The following is a 23,028-nucleotide window of genomic DNA, read 5'->3' as shown; positions in this document are numbered from 1 at the left end:
CCCTAACACAAGTCCCTAACAAGGCCATTTTTGTGGGGAGGAAAAAAAAATTGGTTTCTCTCTACCTTAGGTTTTAAAAATGCTATGGCAGCCTTGAAACATTGGCACAATGACAAAAGCCACTGAATGCCTTGCATGGCACAGCTCTGCAGTGGGGAACAGGGTGATCACAGAGGGGATAGCGACTCTTCAGATGGAAGCACAAACAGGGACTTTCCTGAGGACATGGCTCAGTCAGACATCACCTGGGTTTAAGCACCTGGTCTTAAGCAGGTGAAACAAATAGCAACACTCATTCAGATTAATCACACAAGTCTCAGTTGTTACAGCTGCTCTCAAAAGCACTCTTCCCCTGGCAGGTTGTGTGCCACATCCAGTATTGGCTCTACAGAGCTGGCAAAGAATCATAAAGGCAGCATAACCATCGCTCTGGGGCTGCTGCAGCTAAACAGAAAACAGGAGTTAGTTGTGTATCCACATAATACCCTGCTTTAACTAGTACTATTGGGTGATCCTTTACTATACAGCATCAGCATTAATAACAGTAAACCATAACCCAGGAAAAACATTTCCTGCTGCAGTGGCAGGCTGTAAGTGGGTCTCCTGGTTCTCCATGGGCTAGACATGGCTCCGTGGTCCTTGATCAAAGCCCATGTACAATGTATTTCAATGCTATTTGATCCAGGGCAGCCCTGTGACATATAGCACTCCTACAAACATCCTCTTACATTACTACCACAGATATCCATCTCACTGCACTGTCCAGGCAACAAAGTATGGATTTCATATCAAGTTCTGTGATAAAGTGTAATCTGACTCTCATGTCTCCTCTACTCCACCAGGAAAGCTATTTACTTAGACATCAATTTAGCACAAAACATAAGTATAGGCTGGGTTTAAGAATAAGTGTCATGCTGCCCTTCTTTATACATCTGGAAAAGGTGTACTGGGTTTTCATCCTAATCTCTACATCACTGATTCTTAGAGCCTCCAAATATTTTAGAGATATCCTTTCTTACATGCTAAAGCATAGAAAAGAGCACACCAAGTCCTCTGGAGCACCTTCCTCCAAAGCTGTGGCAGAGAGTTATGGACCACTTACACAAGGTAGACAGATGTGACACAGACTGAAATACAAACTGCTGCTCCCTCCAGACCTATGAAACTTTATCTCTCATCTCTCTGTTTTTAAAAGATAGGAAGAGTGCAGTTCGGGTGACTCTCCCACAGATCCATTCCCCCAGTAAAAGCAGTCTGATCTCTGTGGAGGGGAGAGGGAGCACCAATTCCAGGAAGAAGTGTGCGATGCTTCATAAGACAGGCATAATGGATGAAATATTACATGGTACTTTGCCAACTACCTCTATTCTAAAAGCCAAATGCAATTGATAACCCTGAGAACTGCTTGCAAGATAGAGAACAGAGCTATTCTTAACATCTGTCTAATATTCCTGATCTGTACTCTTTTCTGCAGGGCGATTCTGATAACCCAATAACAATATATGCTCTTTGATGGGTTGCTTTTGGTTTTGTTTGGGGTTTTTTGATTGTTGTTTTAAACAAAGTGCTATTTATAAAGAAAGTGAGAGCTTTAACAAGTAATGAAATAATTACTTGATTAACATTTTTCTACATCCTGCTTTCTTTTCATTGTTTCTTTTCTCTGCATATAAGTATGGGGCACATGAGCATAAAAGTCAGCTTGTAATGTATATATTGCCTAGAAGTTTGTTATCTTTGGGTCTCTACAAAACTTAATAATCATTTAGGAAATAAAAATACTGAAATAGAGAAATGAGTTAAGATTTTAAATGTACATATGTCAAGTGTCTCAACAGCCATTAAGTAGAAACCTATAAACTTCATTTCCTCTCTACTGTGTGGTAGTTTGAGTCAAACTATGGGTCAAGACTAAGCACAAAAATAATGCATAAAGAGAATTTTCATCTGCTACAAATGAATCGAAGCTAATTTTATTACTGTTTTTTATCAGCATTTTTTCCTTCTTGGGAAAAAGTAATGTTGGAATGGGGCAGAGCTGATAAGCAAAGCATTTACCCATACTGCCCCATCCTTTCAGCAAGATCAGAAAACAAAACTGCAGGAGGAAATCAGAACTGTCAATGTATTTCAGATTCAAGATCTGATGAGCAATTTCCCTTAACTTCCATGAAAGTAAGGTATCCAAACCACACCCTGAGGTTTTAACCAGGAATACACCCGGGAAGAGTGGCTGCCCTGTGACAGAAGGGAATGCTGCAGTCACGGCATGGGCAGCACACACAAAGCAACATCCCCACCTCCCCATTATCCATTTACCTCTTCAGTGCAGAGCTGTGAGCACCTGCAATGAACATTGAACACTTGCCCATGGGGGATCATTCAACAGATAATTCCTCTGTTATAAGAGCTGCTTAATATTCACAACCTACATTTTCCCCTTAGATTTATCCATTCTGCTTTATTCTCTGTCTTTCCTCAAGTGCACCTCTTTGAATAATAAACCTCTAAATAATTTGTCTTCCTCCTCTGTGTTCCTATAACAATGAATAAATTGCACTGTCTGAACTTGAACACTACAAATTTCCGGTGCATAGTTTTAGCAATAAAGAATTAGGTATTCTAATAAATACAAGGATAAAACTAAGGAAAATTAATTACTGAGCTACAGATCAATGAGCAAGAGGTGAAACCGCCAAAGAGATGCTCTTATTAGATTATCAAACTCAAGGCTGATTTATAGCTTTCACTGTGCTTCCTTATCCATCATTTTTATAGTATGTAGAAAGGGTTACAAAGCACAAATTGCCTTGTTTTAATTAACAGTGAAGTTTTGGGTAGCACGGCTATCCTGATCTCAGTATAAGTTACTTTTTTGTTTTCAGAATATGAAAGCACAAAATATACTTTATTAATCTGAGAGAGCTGAGACAGAACTGAATACAATACACTTGGTCAGCCCACAACTTCCCGACATTCCTGCCTATGATTTGTGCAGAAATCTCAAGCTGTGGAGCAGCCCTGCTGAAAAGGCCTTGAGGGCCTTGGTAAAGAGCAAACTGCTTGAGGCAGCAGAGTACCTGTTCACCTTGGAGACGGGGAGACCTCAAGGGAATTGAGCAGCATCCTCCAGTACCTGTAAGGGCATCATCAAAAGACAGAGCCAGGCATAAACTGGAGGAGGACAGTCATACGTGGGAAGAGGCTATCCTGAGGTTGCATGGTCTCCTTCCTTGGAGGTTTCCAGGACCAGTCTGGATTACACCCTGAGCAATGTCACCTGGCCTCAGAAGTGACTGCTTCGTGCAGGAGCCTGGCCAGGAGCTCTCCTGAGGTCCCTTCTAACCTCAACTGCCACACAAGCCCAGCCTGATGCAGGAACAACTTTGTCAGCCAGCACAAGAGAGATTTTCTGAATTGTGCTCAACTCATGCCTGCCTCTCGCCCCTCTGAAAGGGATGATGACCTGTAGGTCAGACTAACACAGCAACCCCCTAAAACTTTCTTAATCCAGTGGTACAGCACAGCCCAGCCAGTGTAACGTTGGCAGCCAGCTTACACTTGTGCTCCTGCTAGAGACAGCCAGGCAGGGAACTGCAGAACGAGCTGATGTTGACAGGCCGGGCTGTGGGGAAGCATAAATTAAACTGAAAGTGGAAATTGAAGATTCCTAAATACTGAGTACACTTCAGAAGAATTCCTCATTTTGTCCAGGGCCCCCAGCAACAAAGGTACAGATCATCTCAAAATTATAATAATAATAATCTTTTTTAAAGCATGAATAATTTTAATATAATGTGGAAATAACACTTCAGCCTCAGAGACATGATTCATTCCTCCTGAAATAAGTGGTTTTACAATTAGAGCCCACAGTAGAGACTTCTCTAAAGAATATAGAGATAAAACCAAAAATTAAGTGTGCTTTTGCAAGCCACTGACTCCTCACAGTTGTAATACTACGATCAGATCTGGGCTGCAGTATTCCATTCAGTCTTGTAGCTTCATTACTACCTTTTTAAAATACTTTGGTAGATATAAACATCTCTTCACTGTTTGTAAGGGATACCACATTCTTAGCACTATCACATTACCAAAAGTAAAAAAGATAAAGTATCTTCTAAATACTGAGAATAATTTTTAAAAATTATTATTTGTAATTTTCTTTTCAGCACAATTTAAGTGGTTACTATAGCTGGAATGAAGTACAGTGCATTGCCAGGAATTTCAGAAAAGGCCCTTCCAACCCAGGAAAAGTTCAGTTGCATTCTGCTTTAATGGCTTCTGGCAAGCTTGCATTATTGTTTTTGTACAAACAGAAGTAAGTTTGATACAAATAAAAAATGGAACTTTATGTGAATGAAGCAAACATCAAATTCCTTAATCTTCAAAAGAAACTGTATCCCTGAATAATTAACTATGATATATTTATAAAACTAGAATAATTGAAAACAGAATTCTAAGTTGATTCATGTGGACTGCGCTGAAATATTTATTATTGCAAGTCCAGAAGATCTGTCTGGGTTTTGTCACTGGAAATGTCTAAACTCAGTGTCCAGATGTTTATTTAAGTTGCTCCCACATAGTTCTAATGTCAATTACCAGGGGTTATCAGAGAGCATCACTGTGTATCTTCCTTGACTAATATTCTCATTTCTTCTGCATCTTTGATGTTTTCTTTCATTAAAATTCCTGGCTCACAGCCACAAAAATCTGCCATGCAGGCAAAAAAACGGGTCTGCAGGCATGACACATGATGATGCCCAATGTCTGTGCATGGATAATATTTATCATCAGCTATCATTTAAGCAATACTATAATCAGTACAATGCCAACTTAAAGCAGTTCTGAGAAAGACATGTGAAACCAAGGATTAGGAACTTCTAATCAATATGAAATAACCTGAGTCAGTAAAGAAAATGTTTTTACATATAAGAAAGGTTTTGTGAATCTGTGTGGCTTGGGTTTGTTTTTTTTTATCCCTCATAAGGAAAAAGCAGGGGAAAAGTCAATGACAAAATAATTTCACACATAATTACAAATGGAATTGATGGATCTGTAACTCTGGAAACCAGAATTACATCAAGACTTTTATAGTAACCAGGAGACAACACAGACCACTCGTAACAGTGACTCGAACAGAAAGAACTTATCACAGAGTCTCTGAAGGTTTCATACATTCAAATAATAGCCAGATAACCTAGCTTGTGTTTATATATATATATATATATATTATCTGTTACTCAAAATCAGGGGGTTCATTTTGTTGTAGGTAAATTCTGGAAGATTCGTTTTTAAAGATTTGTAAGAAAACAGAAGAAAATCAATGTTAATTGAATATAAGTGGAAGCAGAGTTATAAGATGGCTGAAGAAAAGAGTGCCAAGTTAGTACCCAGTACTAATACCAGGTTCCTCTCTTGGTGAGGAATTTTAGTTCTCATTGAACTATGAGAGACAGGCACCTTGCAACTTCAATGGAAAACCACTTAAATTACTTGGGAATGTTAATTTCATTGATTTGTAGTTTACTCTCCCTAGAGCGTCAGTTTGGGAAGGTGTATCCACCTACCAGGCAAAGCATTCAGCTGAGCATTCAGCCTTGCAGAAGTCACTCTCCCTCCCCAGGATCCACAAACGCTGTCATTGCACCTCCATCTCCAGCTGTGGTTCTGCAGTTCGAGGTTTGTCACAGTATTTGGGCCCAGTGCAGACGACAGCTCCAACTCAGAAATGGGTGCAGGAGATCTCCTGCTGTTACAGCCAGAGCTGCAGTACTCCCAGCACCGTCTGACTGCTCTCTGAGTAAATTTAACGTGTATGTTACCGCCTTCAAGTAACAATTGAGAAAATATTTTTCCAGGTTAAAAAAAAAAAAGTACAGAAATTTTACAACTGAAATTTCTATTCAGAAGTGTGTAAAGAATATCTCCTATCAAGTACTCAGCTTCAGAGACTCAGCAAACCTTGGACTGTAACCACTTGCCACATTATATCACTGTCTTGATCTAATAAGCAAGTACATTAATACCAGCTGTGTGGAGAGGGAGGAAATAGGAATATGTTCATTAAGCATTATGGCTCCACTCATATCCCTCATGATTTCAGTGGAGATCTGCCAATTCATGCATGACACAATTATGGTCCCCAATATAAACCTGAAAGAAAAGCAATGAGGGTGTCAATACAAATTCTTACAAATTTTCCTGTCAAGAAGCCACTCTTAAACTTACTGCTGGAGGACACATTCACTCATATTTACATGATTAGAAGTGAAATGCTTAGTTCAATGGTTCTAGCAAGTTGAAAATCAATTTGCTTCCCACACACATTTCACTGGGCTCATTTATGTCTCTTCACATCCAGTAACTGGTTCACAACTCTTATTCACAAATTGCCTTGCACACAGAGATTAAACAAAACACAGAGCCAATATCCCAGTTCAACAGAGCACTTGCACATAAATGTTCCTAGAGGAATCAAGCTTTGACTTCAGTATTACAGTGAGCTTTCATGCTTCACCAAATCAAGGGGCAATTTAGCAAAAGCTTAGTAACCAAGTGATCAGAACAGTTACTTTAAACAAGAGATGACTAAATGCCTCTAAAGCGTTGCATACATAATAATAATAATAATTACAGTATGGATTTACAAAGGGGTCAAATGCAGTTTGATCCATATCCCATGAAAAGTCAGTGTGACTGGAAAATGTTTGGGCTGCAGTCAGCTAACATTTGCCCACCACAGTGGCAGCAGTGACAGAGCACTGCAGAGAATGAGAACAAAATACAATCATTAGCTGACTGAAAAACAAACAATGCCGCAACAAAATAAATGTTTTCACACAGCTGTCATTTCAACTTCCCTTTCCCTCCCACAACATGAGAGTTCACAACCTAAACCCAAAAATTAGGAGAGCAGGAAATCTCAATGGTGATCTCCACACATACCATCCTAAAAGCAGTAAATTTGCAAAAAAAACCCCAAAAAACCCCAAACCAGTAAATCACAAACTAAGGGAAAATACCTCCCTGGAACAAGGCCACAACATGCAACACCTACACCCTGAAAAATTTGTCCTTACAAAATCCTTTGGAGGAATTATGCTTCTTTCTCACCCTGCTCTGAAAAAGAAGCAGGGCTGGGAAAGCAGAAAAGCTGCTTTTCCTACAGTAGAGTCCATAGGGTAGGACACAGCTTCTTCCAACACAGTATTCCCTCGGCTTGTCCCCTTCCTGCCATTCATTTTCATTAGTAATAAAAGGCCAGTTGCAATTCCCCTGGCCCAAGTACACTCCTTGCAGGCACTAACTTGCTACAGGCAGAGGATGAGCCAGACTCCACCCAAACCGTGCCAGAACTGGGCCCTGCTACAGGTGATTTTCACTGGCAAAACCCAGCAAGGCACATGCCTGAGGCTGCAGCTCCTGGGGCCGGGAGCTGGCTCTGCACTGGAGCTGCACACAGGAACAGCCCCGCAGCCTCATCCAGCCCTCGGCCGGGGCTGCTGAGCCGGGAGGCTGCTGAAGGCTGCCGGCTTGTGGCGTGTCTGCAGCTCCGCACGCAGAGCCCGAAACCCCGCCTGGGGCTGCGCGGGGACCGCGACCAGCGCTTGCCACGGCTTCCCACCCAAGTTTTGATTCATCAGTCAGGAGTGTCTGGGTGTTGTTTTCCCTGACCCCTGATATGCGTGCCTGTGGCAGGTTCAGAACTTCCACAGCACAGAGCCACAGTTTCCATATTCTCTCGGTTTCCCAGCCCCATTTCCTCCACACAGGCACTCACTGTCACTGACCTTTTTTTGATCACATGGCCCTTAGAAGTAGTCCACAAGCCAGACAGAACACTATCAACAGAACATTAAAAAACAGAAAAAGCAACGATGTCTTTTCTACCCTTAGTTGGTCTCAAAGACTGCCAAAAATAGTTAAAGTCCAGCAGCATTTAGGTTTTTTTCTTCAAATGTTATTTCCTAAATACTTAGCAAAAATTTTTAGGTGGTTAAATCCTCTAGATAATGTTGTCACCATAGCAGGCAAACCAGACTGCATGTTCTCTCCCTCAGGAAAGGTTAAAGCTGCTGCACAGACAATCTGTTACAATCTGAGCACTTTGGCAATCAGGTACTCCCAGCAATGCAGGGATGAGGGGACTGCAGCTGGTGCTGCACAGATCCCTGCCTCACACACTACAGCTGACTCACAGGGCACATTTAAGCTGTGTCTCTGTGCCACCTCTCAGACCTGCAGGACTGGCCAGCTTTAGGTCTCGCAGGTCTCTTCTCCTCCATTTGCATTCCTAGTTTTCTTTTCTTATATATTATATTTCCTATAATCATTTTCTAGCTCCATTTCCATGTTTTTGTTGTAAAGCACTGAAACAAAACAGTTCCAAATCTCTTCTGAATTTTGCATGGTCAAAACAAAAGATTATTCACATGAACAACTTCAAAACTATAATAACCATTCTTTATTTTTACTGTATTAACAGCCCATTCCAATATATCAGTCCATTCTCAAAACAGCACAAGCTTCCCAGCTCCCAATATACATTTTGAAATGATCTGGAACTGGGAAAAAATGAAATACACAACAGCAATACCATAATCAGAAACCTTTTTCAATGTGACTAAACCATTTAATGATTCATCCTTTCATTATCCCACAAATCCTTTCATGATCCTCTTGTACTCTAACCTTTCACAGACTTCAAGACTGCACCCTCCTTAACACAGGACTCTTTAAACCTGACTTTGCTTTCTTATCATTCACAGAATCTTAATTCAAAGTGCATAACCTTTGCTCAGAAGCAACAGCCCCTGGGAAAGCTTCTAGGTTTTACAAACTTTTAAATAATAACTTAAAATTCATACCTTTAGCTTGGTTTTGTGTTCACACAAGGCTCTCCTCCGCAAGAGCTCCCCAAAATTGCACTGAGCAGCTGCTAATTGTTTAACAAATGCTTCAAACAAATAATGCACTTCACCTGTTACCACAGTGATTTCCACCCCAGCCTGCCTCCCTTAAGGGTGAAGTTTGCCCATTCAGGGATCGTTTTGGCAAAGGCCAAATATGTTGAGTGCTATCAAACTAAAGATCAAAAAAACTGCCTCTGCAGTTTAGAGAGCAAAAGTATGTGTTAATAGCACAAGGAAAAGAGTTGGGTTAGTTAGCAGAAGAGCGTGGTCAGCACAAGCCCAGGTAAATTTCAGTACTCTAGAAAAGAAGTCCCTAACTGTGTAGCTTTGTGTGAATTCCTTTAGCACAGAAAAGCCAGCACAGAGAAAGCACACAGCATCATACAGAGGGGTGACAGCACAGTCAGTACAGGCTACAGGCGATGATGCCAGCCACGGGAAGAGATGCAAACAGCCTGGGAGTGGTAATTTATGTTTCATGGAACAGCAAAGGGAAAGCCAAGACAGTTCTGAGGCTGCTTGTCCTTGAGCAGTACAGCCTGCAGTGATGGGAGGGCTGATGACAAGGTGCAGCTGGACAGGCAGGTGGCAGCATGGACAGCATTGATCTGAGAGATGAGCTGCATCCACCAGAGGAGATCACTCCTCTGTCCTGTGAGTCAGAGCCACGTGCTGAACAGAGATAGAGAGAGTGGAGACCCACTGGGTCAAGAGGGATGCTGAGGGATGAATGTGAATGGCTGAAAACAAGCCAAAGAATTGTGCTGACAAAGGCAAGTGATGGTGAGAAGCTGGGAGGATGAAGAAGGAGCATAAGCAAGGGAGGAAGGAAAAAACCCCAAGTATGAAAAGAAGGCAGAAGGATGAGAAAGCCTGGAAAGAAGAAACACCTGCAGAGTCTGAAACCAAAACAGGAAATAAGGAAAGCCTCAGGAGAGCAGTCATGGCAAAAACACAAAGATATTGAGGTCTCTGTGAGGAATTCAAGGGAGTGAGGCACGTAGGAGATGCCAGGTGCAGGGCTGGTGTTTAGATGGAGTTCCAGAAAGCAAGATAAGATAGCAGTGGCAGGAGGATGCATGACACATGGCAGGAGCCAAAGACAGAGCAGTGTGTCATAGGAAAGGGAATGGGTGGTGCAGGCATGCAGAATATGGATTGGGTTTAGTGACAACAGGTAAGCCTAATGAGAAAAAGGGAAGAGCAGCTTATGAGAAGCCAATGAACAATGATAATAAGAAGGTTGCAAGAGGAAAGGGTTCAGGAAAGAGTAAGAGATGACCTAGTCAAAAATACCACAATTAGCTTAGCAGCAGTTCCAGTCCAGCTGCAGTGCCAGGGCATGGACTGTGCCACAGGGACTGTCCAGGAGGGCTTGTGCAGCACTTGGGAGAGAGTTACTGCCCGCTAGGAAAGTGCTGCCTGCACACAAGAAGTGGCCAAGACCTTCATCCCACATTTTCATGCAGCTTTTTGAATGACTTGCAGCTGGAGCAGCCTTGGTTTCCAGAGACATCATTCCTGCAGAACATGTACAGCTCCAGGGACAGCCCAGCACACACAGCTGTGGCAACATCTGGGAAAACACGTGTTGCCAGGCTATACAAGGAACATCTGAGGTTTGTTTTTAAGAACTGAACTCAAGCTAGGCTCAGAAAATCCTAGTCCACAGTGAAAATGCTATTGTGAGATACTTGTCAGGTGTGTTCCTTATCTTTCAAAATTCATATCATTATTCGTGGTCTGGTAAGGAAGGTTGTTTTTCGTCTTCAAATAAGAGCCAAAACTTTAAAATACACACAACACTTTCTCCAAGAAAACCAGAGGATGGACCTCTAAATTTACAGTATTGGACTATGATAAAATAGTACCTCCAAAGTATGAAAGCAGTATACAAAAATACAGAAAAACATAAAAATCTTTAATAAAAATAGTGAAGTCTTCATATTAACTTTATCTCTTGATGTGCTTTGCCATAATAACCAAAAATTAAACCGCAGAGTCCCTTAAAGCCCAAACAGAATTTGAGTTACAAAATAACTTTGAGTTCTTACCTATTTACAACATAAGGGCAGCGAGTGTTATTTCAAGGTGCAGGCACAGAAACAAGTTCTCATGTGATAAGAAGTTACCTCACAGCCTAAAGATCAAGTATTTATTGTAACTCTCTGGGCAGGTATTTTCACCATACCATAAAAGCAAGGTAATATTAAATAGGTAAAAGAAGTAGCTCACATTTATACAAGACAAGAGCTTTCACACCTGTGAGCTGTGCACAGGCACCTCAGCTTTATGGATGTGGTTGTTGCCAAAGCCCTTTGCAATCACATTTCTGCACAGAAGAAACCTTCTCTTGTAGCTGACCCAACAGAGCCTGCAAAACTGTATCAGAGAGCTCACTCTGCTAAAGCTGAGAACTGTGGGGCATTCCACAAGGATTAACTGCCCCCAGTGCTCCAAAAACAGTCCCCAAAGGAGACTGATAAATAATTGTGATATGTATATTAATGATGTCTACACTGAACCCTTCCTGGAGCTGTCATATGAAAATTTTAAGAAAAAACTGACTAGATGAAGCATTCTCCATATTCAGGTTTGGGTTTTAAGAAGTACTGCATAAAGATCAGTTACACAGCTCATCCACAGACACCCTTTCATGTGTTCAGTCTTCTGCTGAAAAATAATCTTCATCTCTCACTTCTCTGTACTGCATTGAGGCCTCCCCCTCTGGTTCAAACCTGAGCATTTTTATATTCAGTCTCTCTGCAAGCTTCTGTGCTGCGAGCTTGGCTTGCATTTCCTGTGTCAGAAAAAAGGACAGAGGTCAGGAAAAGTGTTCATCTGTCATTCTCATGAATAAATGAATATACTAAAATATAAACTTGACATCATAATATCAGAAATTCCAACGTGGCCTTAATTAAAAGTTTTAGTAACTAGCAAAGAAATTTCAGGTTTCTTTTCCACTTATACATAACTATGCTATTAATATTGGACTCTTTTTAATAAGAATTCAAATTCTCCATGTGGCAGCCTCCACCTGTGATACAGTAATGGCAATTTTAACAGAACACTTCTACAATGGTGTCTAATTTAAACAGTAACCTGACACTACCTGGGAAGTCAAAATGCATTATAACAGAATTTGAAGAACCTCAGAACCTGGATTCTTCAGACACAGCATAAATAAAGGCAAATGTAGATACCTGCATATTCTAACAATAACAAATACTGCTAGGCCTTCATTTATGCAAGGGACAAAAACTCTAACGAAGAGTGAAGAAAGTGCAATAAGATCAGCACTTCAACACACAGAGACTGTGTTTAATGTAGGACTAATACCTTCAGAGGCCAATATATCATTAAAAGAATCAAATGCAAGACAAAGTGCATTTCCTCAAAGTCTCCCACCTCAATTCACCATCGTGATAAGACCCTGTAGCTTTTCTTTTTTGGGAGTGATCCTGGTTATATAATTTTCAGACCAGATTGTAAATTCATACCTCATAAGCTTCTTTTTGCTGTATCTGAATTGCTATGGATTCCTCTATGGATATCAGCTTGGCAGGGGCGTGGTGCAGTGGGGGCAGTCGAGCTGCAGTGATGTCATCCAAGTGTTTCTTATCTCTGAGCCGTCTCTCTTCTGGAGGAACGGGGGAGCCAAAGCCCCCGGGTGACCGACTGCATGAGGAACCCTGAGAGGATCCACTCTGCTCTCCTGACAGCCTGGAAGACACAAAACTCCTAGGCTGTGACCCAATCACACAGCTGAGCAATGCCAGTTTCAAAACTTATTTTTAACACTTAAAGAGTTGAAAGTATATCTGAAGTACTGTGAAAACGCAAATAAAATGTGAACAGCACTCAGAAAAACCAGAACTATTTCTCTGCAGAGAGACAATATCACAAGTTTCTCCTGACAGTGAACCAAACTGCTTTACTGATTTATTAGCAAACTGAAGTTGCAATGCTTTGTGAGTCACACAAGGTACAAACTATTAATACTACCAGAACAGACAGCATAAACTGTAATTTAAAATTCCTAGAAGTGCAGAAAAAACAAAAGGCTTCCAGCTAGTAAAGTTCTACACGTTCTAGAACTGATCCAAAAGCTTTGCCAATTGTTTAGTAGTTTTGCACCTTAAGCTATGAAATTCCATGAAGATTCATGACAATTGTTTCAAATGGATAGAATTAAACCACTGCTCAGTACCGAGATTCTGTGGCATTTAAAGCTAAAGAGATAACATATGAATCTTGTGAGACTTTAAATCTCTTTAACCATCACTAAAAAGTAAAGGCATTGTGCTAGTTCTGCAGCATTTCCAATTTCATGCACATCAAGTGTGTCACCAAAGGTTTTTCTGTGTCATTATACTCACGCGTTTGTTTTGAATTTGGGTTTTCTGATGACTGGATTCTTGGCTCTGGCCTCTAGAACTTCAATGTAGTGTGGTGTCCTGGGATGCCGGCTTCCAAACACATTGCCCTTATGTTCTGCCACATCCTGCTCTTTCTCCAGTGTTTTTTCACTGTTTTCCCCATCTGCAATTGTAACTCTTTGAAAGGCATCAACCAAGGCTTCTCTGCTATTGTCTGAAGCAGCTGCATGTTCTGTGCCATCCTCAGTATTGCTCTGGGAGCCCTGCTGATTGTTGTTCAGGTGATTGCTTGTGCCTGACTTGGAGACAGCTTCACAAAAACGATTCTGATCCTTTGTAACAGTCTCTACTTTATTATTTTTCCTCTGAGTCCTTTGATTTTCCAAAGCTGTATTTGTGGCATCTTCTTCAATACATTCTGTCTCCTGCCTTTCAGCAGAAATGTCAGAAATGTCTTTAATATGAGAGTTTTCATGAAAGTCTGAGGAATCTGCACTGTTCACTGTGTCCTCAGTTAGGACAGCTTCCTGTTTGCTTGTATTAACCTCTTGCTGTTTTGTCTGAAACTCCAACCTGACAGCAGATAACAGCTCAGCTGTCCTGGCTACTTCTTCCTCTTGGAAAATGGCAAGCTTCAGCTTTTCAGCAAAATCAGAGATCTTCTTACCCTTATCTGGGAGCCTAGCAATGAATTTCCTAAAACAAGCAAACAAAACCGGTTATAAACAATCCTATTTCAACCTGAGATACAGAAGTTTTCTTAGAACAGCTAATGGGACAGGTTTCACACTGCAGCATCAACTTATTTACATATTAAACTTCTGAAACACGGCAAGATGCAAAGCACTTGCAGCACAGCACTAACTACGTGTTGTCAGTGAAACACAGGAGCCATGGAATGGTTTTGGTGGGAAGGGACCTCAGAGCCCATCTCGTTCCACCAGAGCAGATTGCTGCGAGCCCCACCCAACCTGAGCACTCCCAGGGATGGGGCAGCCACAGCTTCTGTTCAGCGCCTCACCACGCTCACAGGGAGCTATTTCTTCCTCCTGTACCTGATCTAAACCTACTCTCTTTCACTCTGAAGCCGTTTCCTCCTTGTCCGTCACTACACACTCTTGCAAATAGTTTTGCCCCGTCGTTGCTGTGAGTTCCCCTCAGGTTCTGAAGGCCGCAGTTAGGTCACCCAAAGCCTTCTTTTCCAGCCTGAATAACCCCAGTTCTCCCAGCCTTCCCTCACAGGACAGGTGTCCGTTCCTGCCCGCGGGCAGCAGGGCCACAGGACACGAACACCCTGCGCGCAGCCCCGCGGCCCCGGCCGCTGCAGCCCGGGGCTACCCGCGCCCTCGCCGGCCCCCGCAGGCGCTCAGCGGGAGCGACCGGTTCGTCCTCTGCCGCCTGCGGGGGCACGGGCGGAAAGCCCGGCGCGCTGCCCGGCCCCCGCGCTCCGGCTGCCCTCACCGGTCGGCCAGCAGCCGCTCCTGCCGCCTCAGCATCTCGCGGAGCTCGGGCAGCGCCCGCCCGCGCAGCCCCGGCGCCGCCGCCATGGGCACCCGGCAGCGCCCCGCGGGCCGCCATCTTGCCGGAAGCGACGGCGCGGCGGCAGGGCCAGACTTGCTCGGAACGCGAAGGGTCCCGCGGCCCGCCCGGGACAGCCCTGGGGGAGGCCGGGCTGGGGGCCGGGGCCGGGCTCACCCCGCTGGGGACTCGCCTTTATCCTGCGGGAATTGGGAAAAGTGCGGTTTGTGCCCTGCACGGCGCGAGTGACACGCGGAGTCCCGCACAAAGGCTGTGGGTTTGAGTTTGAGAGCAAATTGACACCTTTTAGCAATTGTTTGGGTTAGCACTTCAGCAGACTCTCACCTTTTCCCCTCCCCAGAGACCAATCTGGTATTCTATCTACGTTTTTCAACATCTTTTGTCTGTGAAACTTGTTAAGAAAGTATGAAAACAATTTTTTCTCTCAAAATTCTGGGAATTTCTATCATTTTTGGCCAATGCATAACTTTAAAATCCAGAGGGTTCCTTACCTATGTTATTCCACATTTACTATATTTTAAAATCTAAATAGATTTTCTTGTGAAATACGCATCTTTCAATGGATATGCTCCAGCGATATGTTTTAAGTGAATAATCAGCCGAATTTTACTGCAGGGTCACAGGTGCCTGACGCTGTGTTCGTGCCTGTGCGGGCAGGTCCGGCCGGGGCTCCAGGGGGGCCACAGCACCCCCGGAAGGGTCCCAGAAGGAATTCCAGAAGGAATTTCAGAAGGAAATCCAGAAGGAATTTCAGAAGGAATTCCAGAAGGAATTCCAGCAGGAGTTTGGGGCTGTGGGCCGGCACTGACTCCGGAGCTCTGAGCTGGCACACGCAGTAGCCGCAGTGGGGCATTAGGGAATGGCGATTCCCCGCTGGCAGCTTTTGAAGCTGATGGCAGCGGCGGTGTCTCGGTCCGAGGCACATTTGGCAGGGACTGCTAAAGCCCTGCTGGTTCTGTGAGCAGGACTGAGGCAGTGCCAAGCCGGGGGACTGGAGAAGGAAGCGCTCCGAAATGTCCGCCTGCCCCTCTGTTTGCGCAGCTGGGCGGCCGAGGGAAGGGCTGAGGGCCGGGGGAAATGAGATAAATCCAACAGGCAGCTACCCATGGAAAAAACACCGCAGTCAGGGTGAGAAAACCCATCCAGTGACTACTTGAAGAGACCATTTCACTGTCTGTTGTGCACTACCTGGATCATCTGTGGAAGATCCCTTGGGGGAGCTTTGCCTGAGAGTTCAGGGAAATCACTGAGTTTTTCTCACTGGGAGATCCCCCTCAGTTACAGGACACAAGTCCTTTGAATTGCTGCCTCTGTTAAGCCGATTTAAGTAATTTGTGTCACATTTCTGCATCTTGCAAGAAGGAACACTAGATCCTGCAGATAGGAGAGAGTGGCAACCCTGGGCATGGAAACCACTCCTGCCAGCAGGGGAATGACAATCTAGAAGGAATAATCTTATTAGACTACTGCTCTTACAAAATGTTCCTCTGCTTTATGATATGTACAGAATAGCAATGCCAGTATTTACAGTGGGTTCCATTTATGTGCTGAACTGAATAAACACAGAAAAAAGTAGAGCAAAGTATTAAGAGAATGAAGTGTTAATAACATGGTTTCTGGGAATCACAACTCATCATTCTGTACCTCACTTGGAATCCTGTTCATTAAATCTGTATTTGTCCAAGTTCACTGGGAAGGAATATTATTCATCATTACAGTTCAGGAGTGTTGAATTTTGGAGTAACATTGTCTGTTTACAGGTAACCCACAGTTCCAGGATGATGAACAAATAGCTGAAATGTGGAAGGCGCTGGAACAAACAGATTCTTGGTTATGAGCAGGTGGGCAGTATCCAGATACTGAGACAGCATCAACTTCAGTACAAATTTAAAGAAGGAAATAAAGATTTAGTAATTAGTAAAGAAAAGTTGTTTTCTGTTTTCTTCAACTTTATAAAATGTTATTTCTTTTCACTATGAAAAGGAGCAAAAGAAACTTTAGATTGTAGTTTTTGAAGGGGAAGAACTACCTTTACAGTTTCTCTGCTCAGAAACATTGAGGAGCTGGAAACAATCTACACATACAATGTAAATCACCCCCAAGATAACAAGAAAAAATGGTATGATTATTTGGAATTTAATTGAATAGTTTTTATTTACAAAAAACCTCCTTTCTTATCAGCATGATGCACCTTTGTAATAATTAATTTTATTTTCCTAAAAAAAACCCTCTTTCTTTTAACCTTATTTCTCACAAAAAAAAAAAAAAAAAAAAAAAAAAAAAAAAAAAAAAAAAAAAAAAAAAGCCCTGAACACTTTAAAAGCAAATTTGTATATATTTATACCTATCAACATACTGGGAAGCAGCCATCAGATCATTGCATTGCCTACATACCACATGCCTTTACAGAATATTGTAACCCCACTGATGTTCACTTCTGTGTATTTTCTCTTTAAATCTCCAAGTCCCTTTTTCCTTTGAAAATATTCACATACCTTGAGTTGTAAATGGCTCCTGTGTCCTTATTCTCTTGTGTTCCTTCCATGTTGTGCTTCAGGTAAGGCTGGAAGGGCCTTAATTCAGGTCTCTCATGCACTTTTCTTCTTTTACACATGGAAATAGCCCCAGGGGCTGAACAAGAATGAAGTAAAATATAAGTGGAATGAAACTCTCAGCATGTACATCTCCGTTCTGTGGAGCAGGGATTTCCTGTGCAGAATTACAGACTTCTGCACACAGAACTTACTTCTCATCTGTCCATATGCAGAAGTTTTCAGATGTCAGGTATTTAGAGCTCTCAAAAGCACTGGTATCCAGCTCCCAGGAATCCCCTGTTGTGGGTTCAGCACCAGGCACTGCCAATCTCAACAAGATTTTATCAGGGCTTGTTGGCAATCTGAGCTGAATACACATAAATAGGGAAGCATTGTTTGAGTTAAAAACATGACATTCTTCCTCTGAGCATTACAAACCTGTGACACTGTGATTGTCATGTTTGCACAACCTCTTCTTTAGTTGACACATAGACTGCTTTATTTTTATAGCCTTAAAAATAAATCTGTATTATCCGTAAGTGGATATAAACTGTAAATAAAGATGGGCCAGAGCCATCCCAGTCCCATCCTGCTGAAGACTGGAGAACGTCATCCCAGATGGATTCAGATGTTATCTGGAGGATCTGAAGTTGTTGGTTTTTTCCAAGAGCTACGCTGCCCGGTTTTTGTTTATCCTGTGCAAGTCAATAGTTTTTTATTTCATCTGCTTTTGTGACTTGGCTTTGAGAAAGTCTTCAGCCAGGGAGTGCCTTCCTGTTCTCAAGAGCCCGTCTGCCAAGGGAAACACCGACGAGAACATCGAGGCTCCGCGGGAGCCGCTTTCCATTCCCACGTGCTTGGAACAAACAAGGTTGTGAACAGTAACAGTCTGCAATGTTTTAAGGTAGGTTTATCTCTAAAAGATTGTTGACACAACAGAACAACAAGTTTAAATAGAGTGTTTATTGCAATTTATCCTTTTCACGTCCTGCATACCGGATGTATTAAAAGCATACAATGTAATACATTATTTGTACAGCATATATGAAAAGTGTATCCCAAAATACTTTCCAGAGTATCTGGAATAAATCACAAAGGAATACTTATCATGGTACAAATGCAGTCATACAATTGACTTACATTTAGTGTACTTTATGGGCCCTTCCTATATGGCTTTTATTGCTGTTTACAGAAATTCTACTAATTTTTAATGTGATAGTACTAATTAACTCAGTCTCAAATTGAGAAAATTTATACAGAAGTGTTACAGTCTTTTCAGTCAGGTTTTGTTATTATCTATGCTAATTTACATTACTGCTCATTTGACTGGAAAGCTCTACATTTTCATGTAACACAATGATATAAATACAGTTCCTCTCCTGTTCTTCACAGTTACCACATTTGGAGCAGTAGTCCAATCAAGTGATGGTCATCCAGCTCACTGCATGTCAAAATGCTCTTAAAATACAGCTTCGACTTCAGTCCTTATTTGGTTTACAAAAAAATACCGCATTTCATCAGTCAAGACAAAATTTACACAGAACACCTTTACAGTAAAAACTTAAGGCCTTGCTGCATTCCTGGTAAAGTCTTGAGCAGATTATCATAATGTTGCAAGTCTCAGAGTTAAAAACCAGCTTGCAGCATTTTCAGAAGATCCTCAGGAGTATATTGAAAGTAGAGTGAACTTCCTTTGAGTCTGTGTCAAAACAGCATTTTGATACTTCCTGGCCCCTATTACCGTTCACTGAGCACCTCACAGTCATCAGGTTTTCTGAATTCTGGCCAAAATCAGAGGGGTAAAGGATTTTCACTTTTTTAAACTTGCCAGTTAATGTCTTGTACAACAACCTACATTTCCATTTATCTAAAAATACCACCTTCATCTACTCATTTTAAGTTTGAAAGTAATTTTCACAAACTATGGTTCAGAATTCAAGTCCTGAATTACAGAGGGACTCTTTGGGCACAGAAATGCTAAAGGACATTCTGTAAGACCTAAAGTTGAATCCCTAATGGACATTATGTACCTGTTTGGATTAGTTTTCAGTGTCTTTCTCTTCAAAAACAGATACTGTCCAAATATTTGCTGTTATCAGCCACTAGATGGAGATAAGATTTCACAGGTACAAAGCTTATCCCTGAAATCAGAGTTATTACTCATCTTCTTGTTCAGTATGAGATCAACATTATCACTTGAAATACAACTTTAGTAGGTGTACTTGATTTGAATAGACAGGACTGAATTGCATTAGGCTGGAGATCAAAGCAATCCCTTTGGGAAGCTTTGTGGCAAGGTGAACACCTGGGATTGACACTGCATGCAAGAATAATATTGATCATACGGAACCGAAGTTGTTTGTTTTCTGTTACAGGTACTGTAGTTTAAAAAAAACAAGGTCCTTCATTCATGTTAACAGAATTAAAATAAAATATCCCTAATTCATTTTAAATTCACTAAGAGTGGAAGATCAAAACAAGATGTAAGTAATACCCTATATATATATATTTAAATTAGTTCAGTACTAGGTACAGTCATTCCTGTTCCTACTTTAGAGCCAAAGACAAGATTTTAAGTGCTTTGGACAAACAAATAGTACTCAATCCCCCAAATCCTGAATCAGGATTGCTGTTGCTGTTGGAATTGTAAGGACTGCTGCAGGTTGCAGTAGGCAAACTTTTGTTTAATGAAACTCCTTCCTCAAATGGAAAAGTAAATAAACAAAGCATCAGGGATTTTCCTACACAATTACTACTGAATGTGTCACCCATGGTCACTCTGTTCCATGACTGAGGAAGTGCAAACCAGTGCCTCAGTCCAACAAAGCAAATTCCATCATAATCTGCTCTATCCCTTACTGTTTTGAGCAGCAAACACAATATTCATCTGCCCTGTGTTGAGGGAATGGTTTTAGACAGCCCAGTTCATCTCTCCCTCCCAGACAAAGAGTGCTGGGTACAGAAGAGCTGCTCCCAGGTGAAGACAGCCCTCAGCTGTACCAGGTCTCTGGGACAGGTGTGAGCCACCCTCAGTCTGGGCAGATTCAGAACTTCCACACGAATTCCCTCTGCCAGCACAACTTCAGGTACTGCTCCAGTAGTACTGACAACACAATATTACAGCTTCATTACACAAACAGAATTACAACACAACTGAGGGAAAAAACCAACTGTACAGCTATACAAGTCCTTCATATAGGCATTTGAAATGACACATTGCACTAGGCAGCTTCTAAAGAGGCAGTACTGCCTGACTGCTGCCTCACTCAGCCTGCTGCTTCCCTATCCTCTCACATTAACATCACTAGTAACTTCAGGGATAAAGTTACTAAAGAGCTGCTTTCAGGATAAATCTAGCAAGAGTCCATGCTGCTGCTCTTCTCTATGAACTGATAAAATTTATCTAACCAAGCTGCAAAGGCGCAAGAGATCTGTTTGTATTTAGCAAGCTGGATGAGGTGAATGCTCAGGATGTACTGCTCTTGGTGCTGAACTCCAGCACTCTCTTGAACGGGGTGTACGTCCTCACTGGCCGCAGGCTTTCAGGAGATCTGCTCTCAGTGCTTGTGCTGTTCAGGAGACAAGAGAAAGCTCACAGAGTTAAGGTCAGAGTATCACACAGCTGGGCTTGAAATGCCATGGGAACAAACTTGTGTTGGTATGGACAGGCTAAAATTAATCTTATCAGTGCATTTGGTATGTTCCATATTTCTTTTCTATAATGCCACAAAGAATATTTGATGAAAACTGTGGCAGATACTGACACATTTACAGGCTGCCCAAAGCCAGGCTCCAGAGGCACTGGGACCATACCTGAGCTTCCCAAAGCCAGGCTCCAGAGGCACTGGGACCATACCTGAGCTTCCCAAAGCCAGGCTCCAGAGGCACTGGGACCATACCTGAGCTTCCCAAAGCCAGGCTCCAGAGGCACTGGGACCATACCTGAGCTTCCCAAAGCCAGGCTCCAGAGGCACTGGGACCACAGCTGAGCTTCCCAAAGCCAGGCTCCAGAGGCACTGGGACCACAGCTGAGCTTGCCAAAGCCAGGCTCCAGAGGCACTGGGACCACAGAGCAGCAGCAGCGTTCCGGTGCAGACAGGGCAATGTCACGGCCCTGTTTACCTGGCAGTCCTCCACCCTGGGCCAGGAGCTCTCCAGGGTCACTGCAGCCCTGCCCTGTTGGTGTTTCCTGCTCTGCAGGGCTCCTGCTCACAGCTCTGGGCACAGAGGGTGACGAGTGCCCGAAGCTGAGCATCCTTGGGCAGAGCTGTCCCGTGTGTGCTGCGCTGCCAGCAGCCACCCTCCACCAGAACTTCCCAACCTCACAATCCCCTCTCTGACTTCTCAACTTAAATTGCATTATTGGCAATAACTACTCCCCAAAAGTTTGCTGTATGTTTGCATCTTTAAGAAAAGTATAAATCCTAAACCATAAACCACTGAAGTAAACCACTGCACCTAGGAGTGGGGTGCTCTTTTAAACTCCACAATCCACTTACACAGTTTATTAACAAAATGAATTACTAACACAGCACTGATAAGGGACATTATGAGGAACTTTGCTACAAACAAGCAGAAAAAGTAAATACCTGTATGGAAGATCACATTCTACACCAGTATCTCTGGTTTCTATATTGGTCTTTGGTTGGTTTTCCATTAAGTAGTCCAGTTTATCTTGTAATTCTTTATTCTGGGAAACAGTAATTTTCATCACAAGTTTATTTTATTTATGGTAATTAAACAAGGAAATAAAATTACACATTGCCCTCTCCCTACAAGAAACAGTATAGAAGTATGTCTTGAGAAAATAAAGGAATTCTTAATTCTGGAAAGAATATTAATTAAACCAACAGTTTTATTCAGAAGCTTCTGGTTTAAGTCATTATAAAACCATTATAAAATTTTAAGTTAAGAAACTTAGTGTGAATATCAAGACTTTATTTCCTACATTCCTGACTGTATGACTGGTGTCATAAGTTTAATTTCCATTTGAAGAACAGCAAATATGTATAGTAATTATACATCCAAATAGCATTGGGTGACATTGGTTCAGATTTAATTTGATTCTATAAAATAATCACAATAATGTAAACTTAAAAGGTAATGCCTTACCTCACATTCTAAGAAAGAGATTTTGTCTAAAAGCTGTATTATAAATAATTCCTTTTCTTTTACTTTCTTCCTTAGCATTTCAATCTATGAAGAAAAACAAACATTTAGTCTGATGGGAAAAGAAAGAAAACAGTCTAGGTATCACAGGAAGAAAACATGTTTAATATTATTGTTCAGAAACAACTGAATACCTGTAAGTATTCACAAACTGATTTAATCCCTGGATTAGCCACCAAATTTAGTGGACTTTTACTAAAGTGAATTCATTTTGCAGAACAGCTAAACTGAAATCAAGGAACACTCAGAACAATTTGATTTTTTTCTGGCAGTCATAGCAAGAATGACCATTTCTGAATACTTCAGTCAAATTTTCCATCCATTCTCACCAGTCACTTTTTAACTCTGTATTCTGAAATCAAAGCTGTGAACAAACACTAACTTCCCCTCCAAAACCACCAGTGTAAAATTTTTCAGCGTATCTGGAAACAGTGATTAACAGAAATATTCCCATCCTGGTAAAAGAGAAAGATAAAATACTCAAGGCACAAC

At 42.0% G+C, this 23,028-nt stretch overlaps 1 protein-coding gene across 3 annotated transcripts in view; it reads right to left on the bottom strand.

Annotated features, from left to right (window-relative positions):
- Positions 1-8,441: 8,441 nt before the first annotated feature.
- Positions 8,442-23,028, bottom strand: part of MYZAP (myocardial zonula adherens protein) — a 52,745-nt gene continuing 38,158 nt past the window's right edge. Inside the window, exons 11-15 of one of the 3 annotated variants that reach the window (XM_063412785.1) lie at positions 22,480-22,563; positions 21,957-22,057; positions 13,295-13,990; positions 12,416-12,638; positions 8,442-11,712 (exon numbers count right to left, since the gene is read on the bottom strand). In XM_063412785.1, coding sequence (XP_063268855.1) covers positions 11,575-11,712; positions 12,416-12,638; positions 13,295-13,990; positions 21,957-22,057; positions 22,480-22,563 — 1,242 coding nt within the window. In that variant the 3' untranslated portion in view covers positions 8,442-11,574. Of the gene's footprint in view, positions 11,713-12,415; positions 12,639-13,294; positions 13,991-14,836; positions 16,708-17,328; positions 20,937-21,956; positions 22,058-22,479; positions 22,564-23,028 lie in introns of those variants that run through there. The other 2 variants (XR_010082393.1, XR_010082392.1) reach the window with 2 other exon arrangements.

This window comes from Prinia subflava, chromosome 15, assembly GCF_021018805.1.
Source record: "Prinia subflava isolate CZ2003 ecotype Zambia chromosome 15, Cam_Psub_1.2, whole genome shotgun sequence".
NCBI classification, from domain to species: Eukaryota; Metazoa; Chordata; class Aves; order Passeriformes; family Cisticolidae; genus Prinia; species Prinia subflava.
The sequence above is the reverse complement of the archived record's forward strand: the minus strand, read 5'-3'. Positions and strand labels throughout refer to the sequence as shown.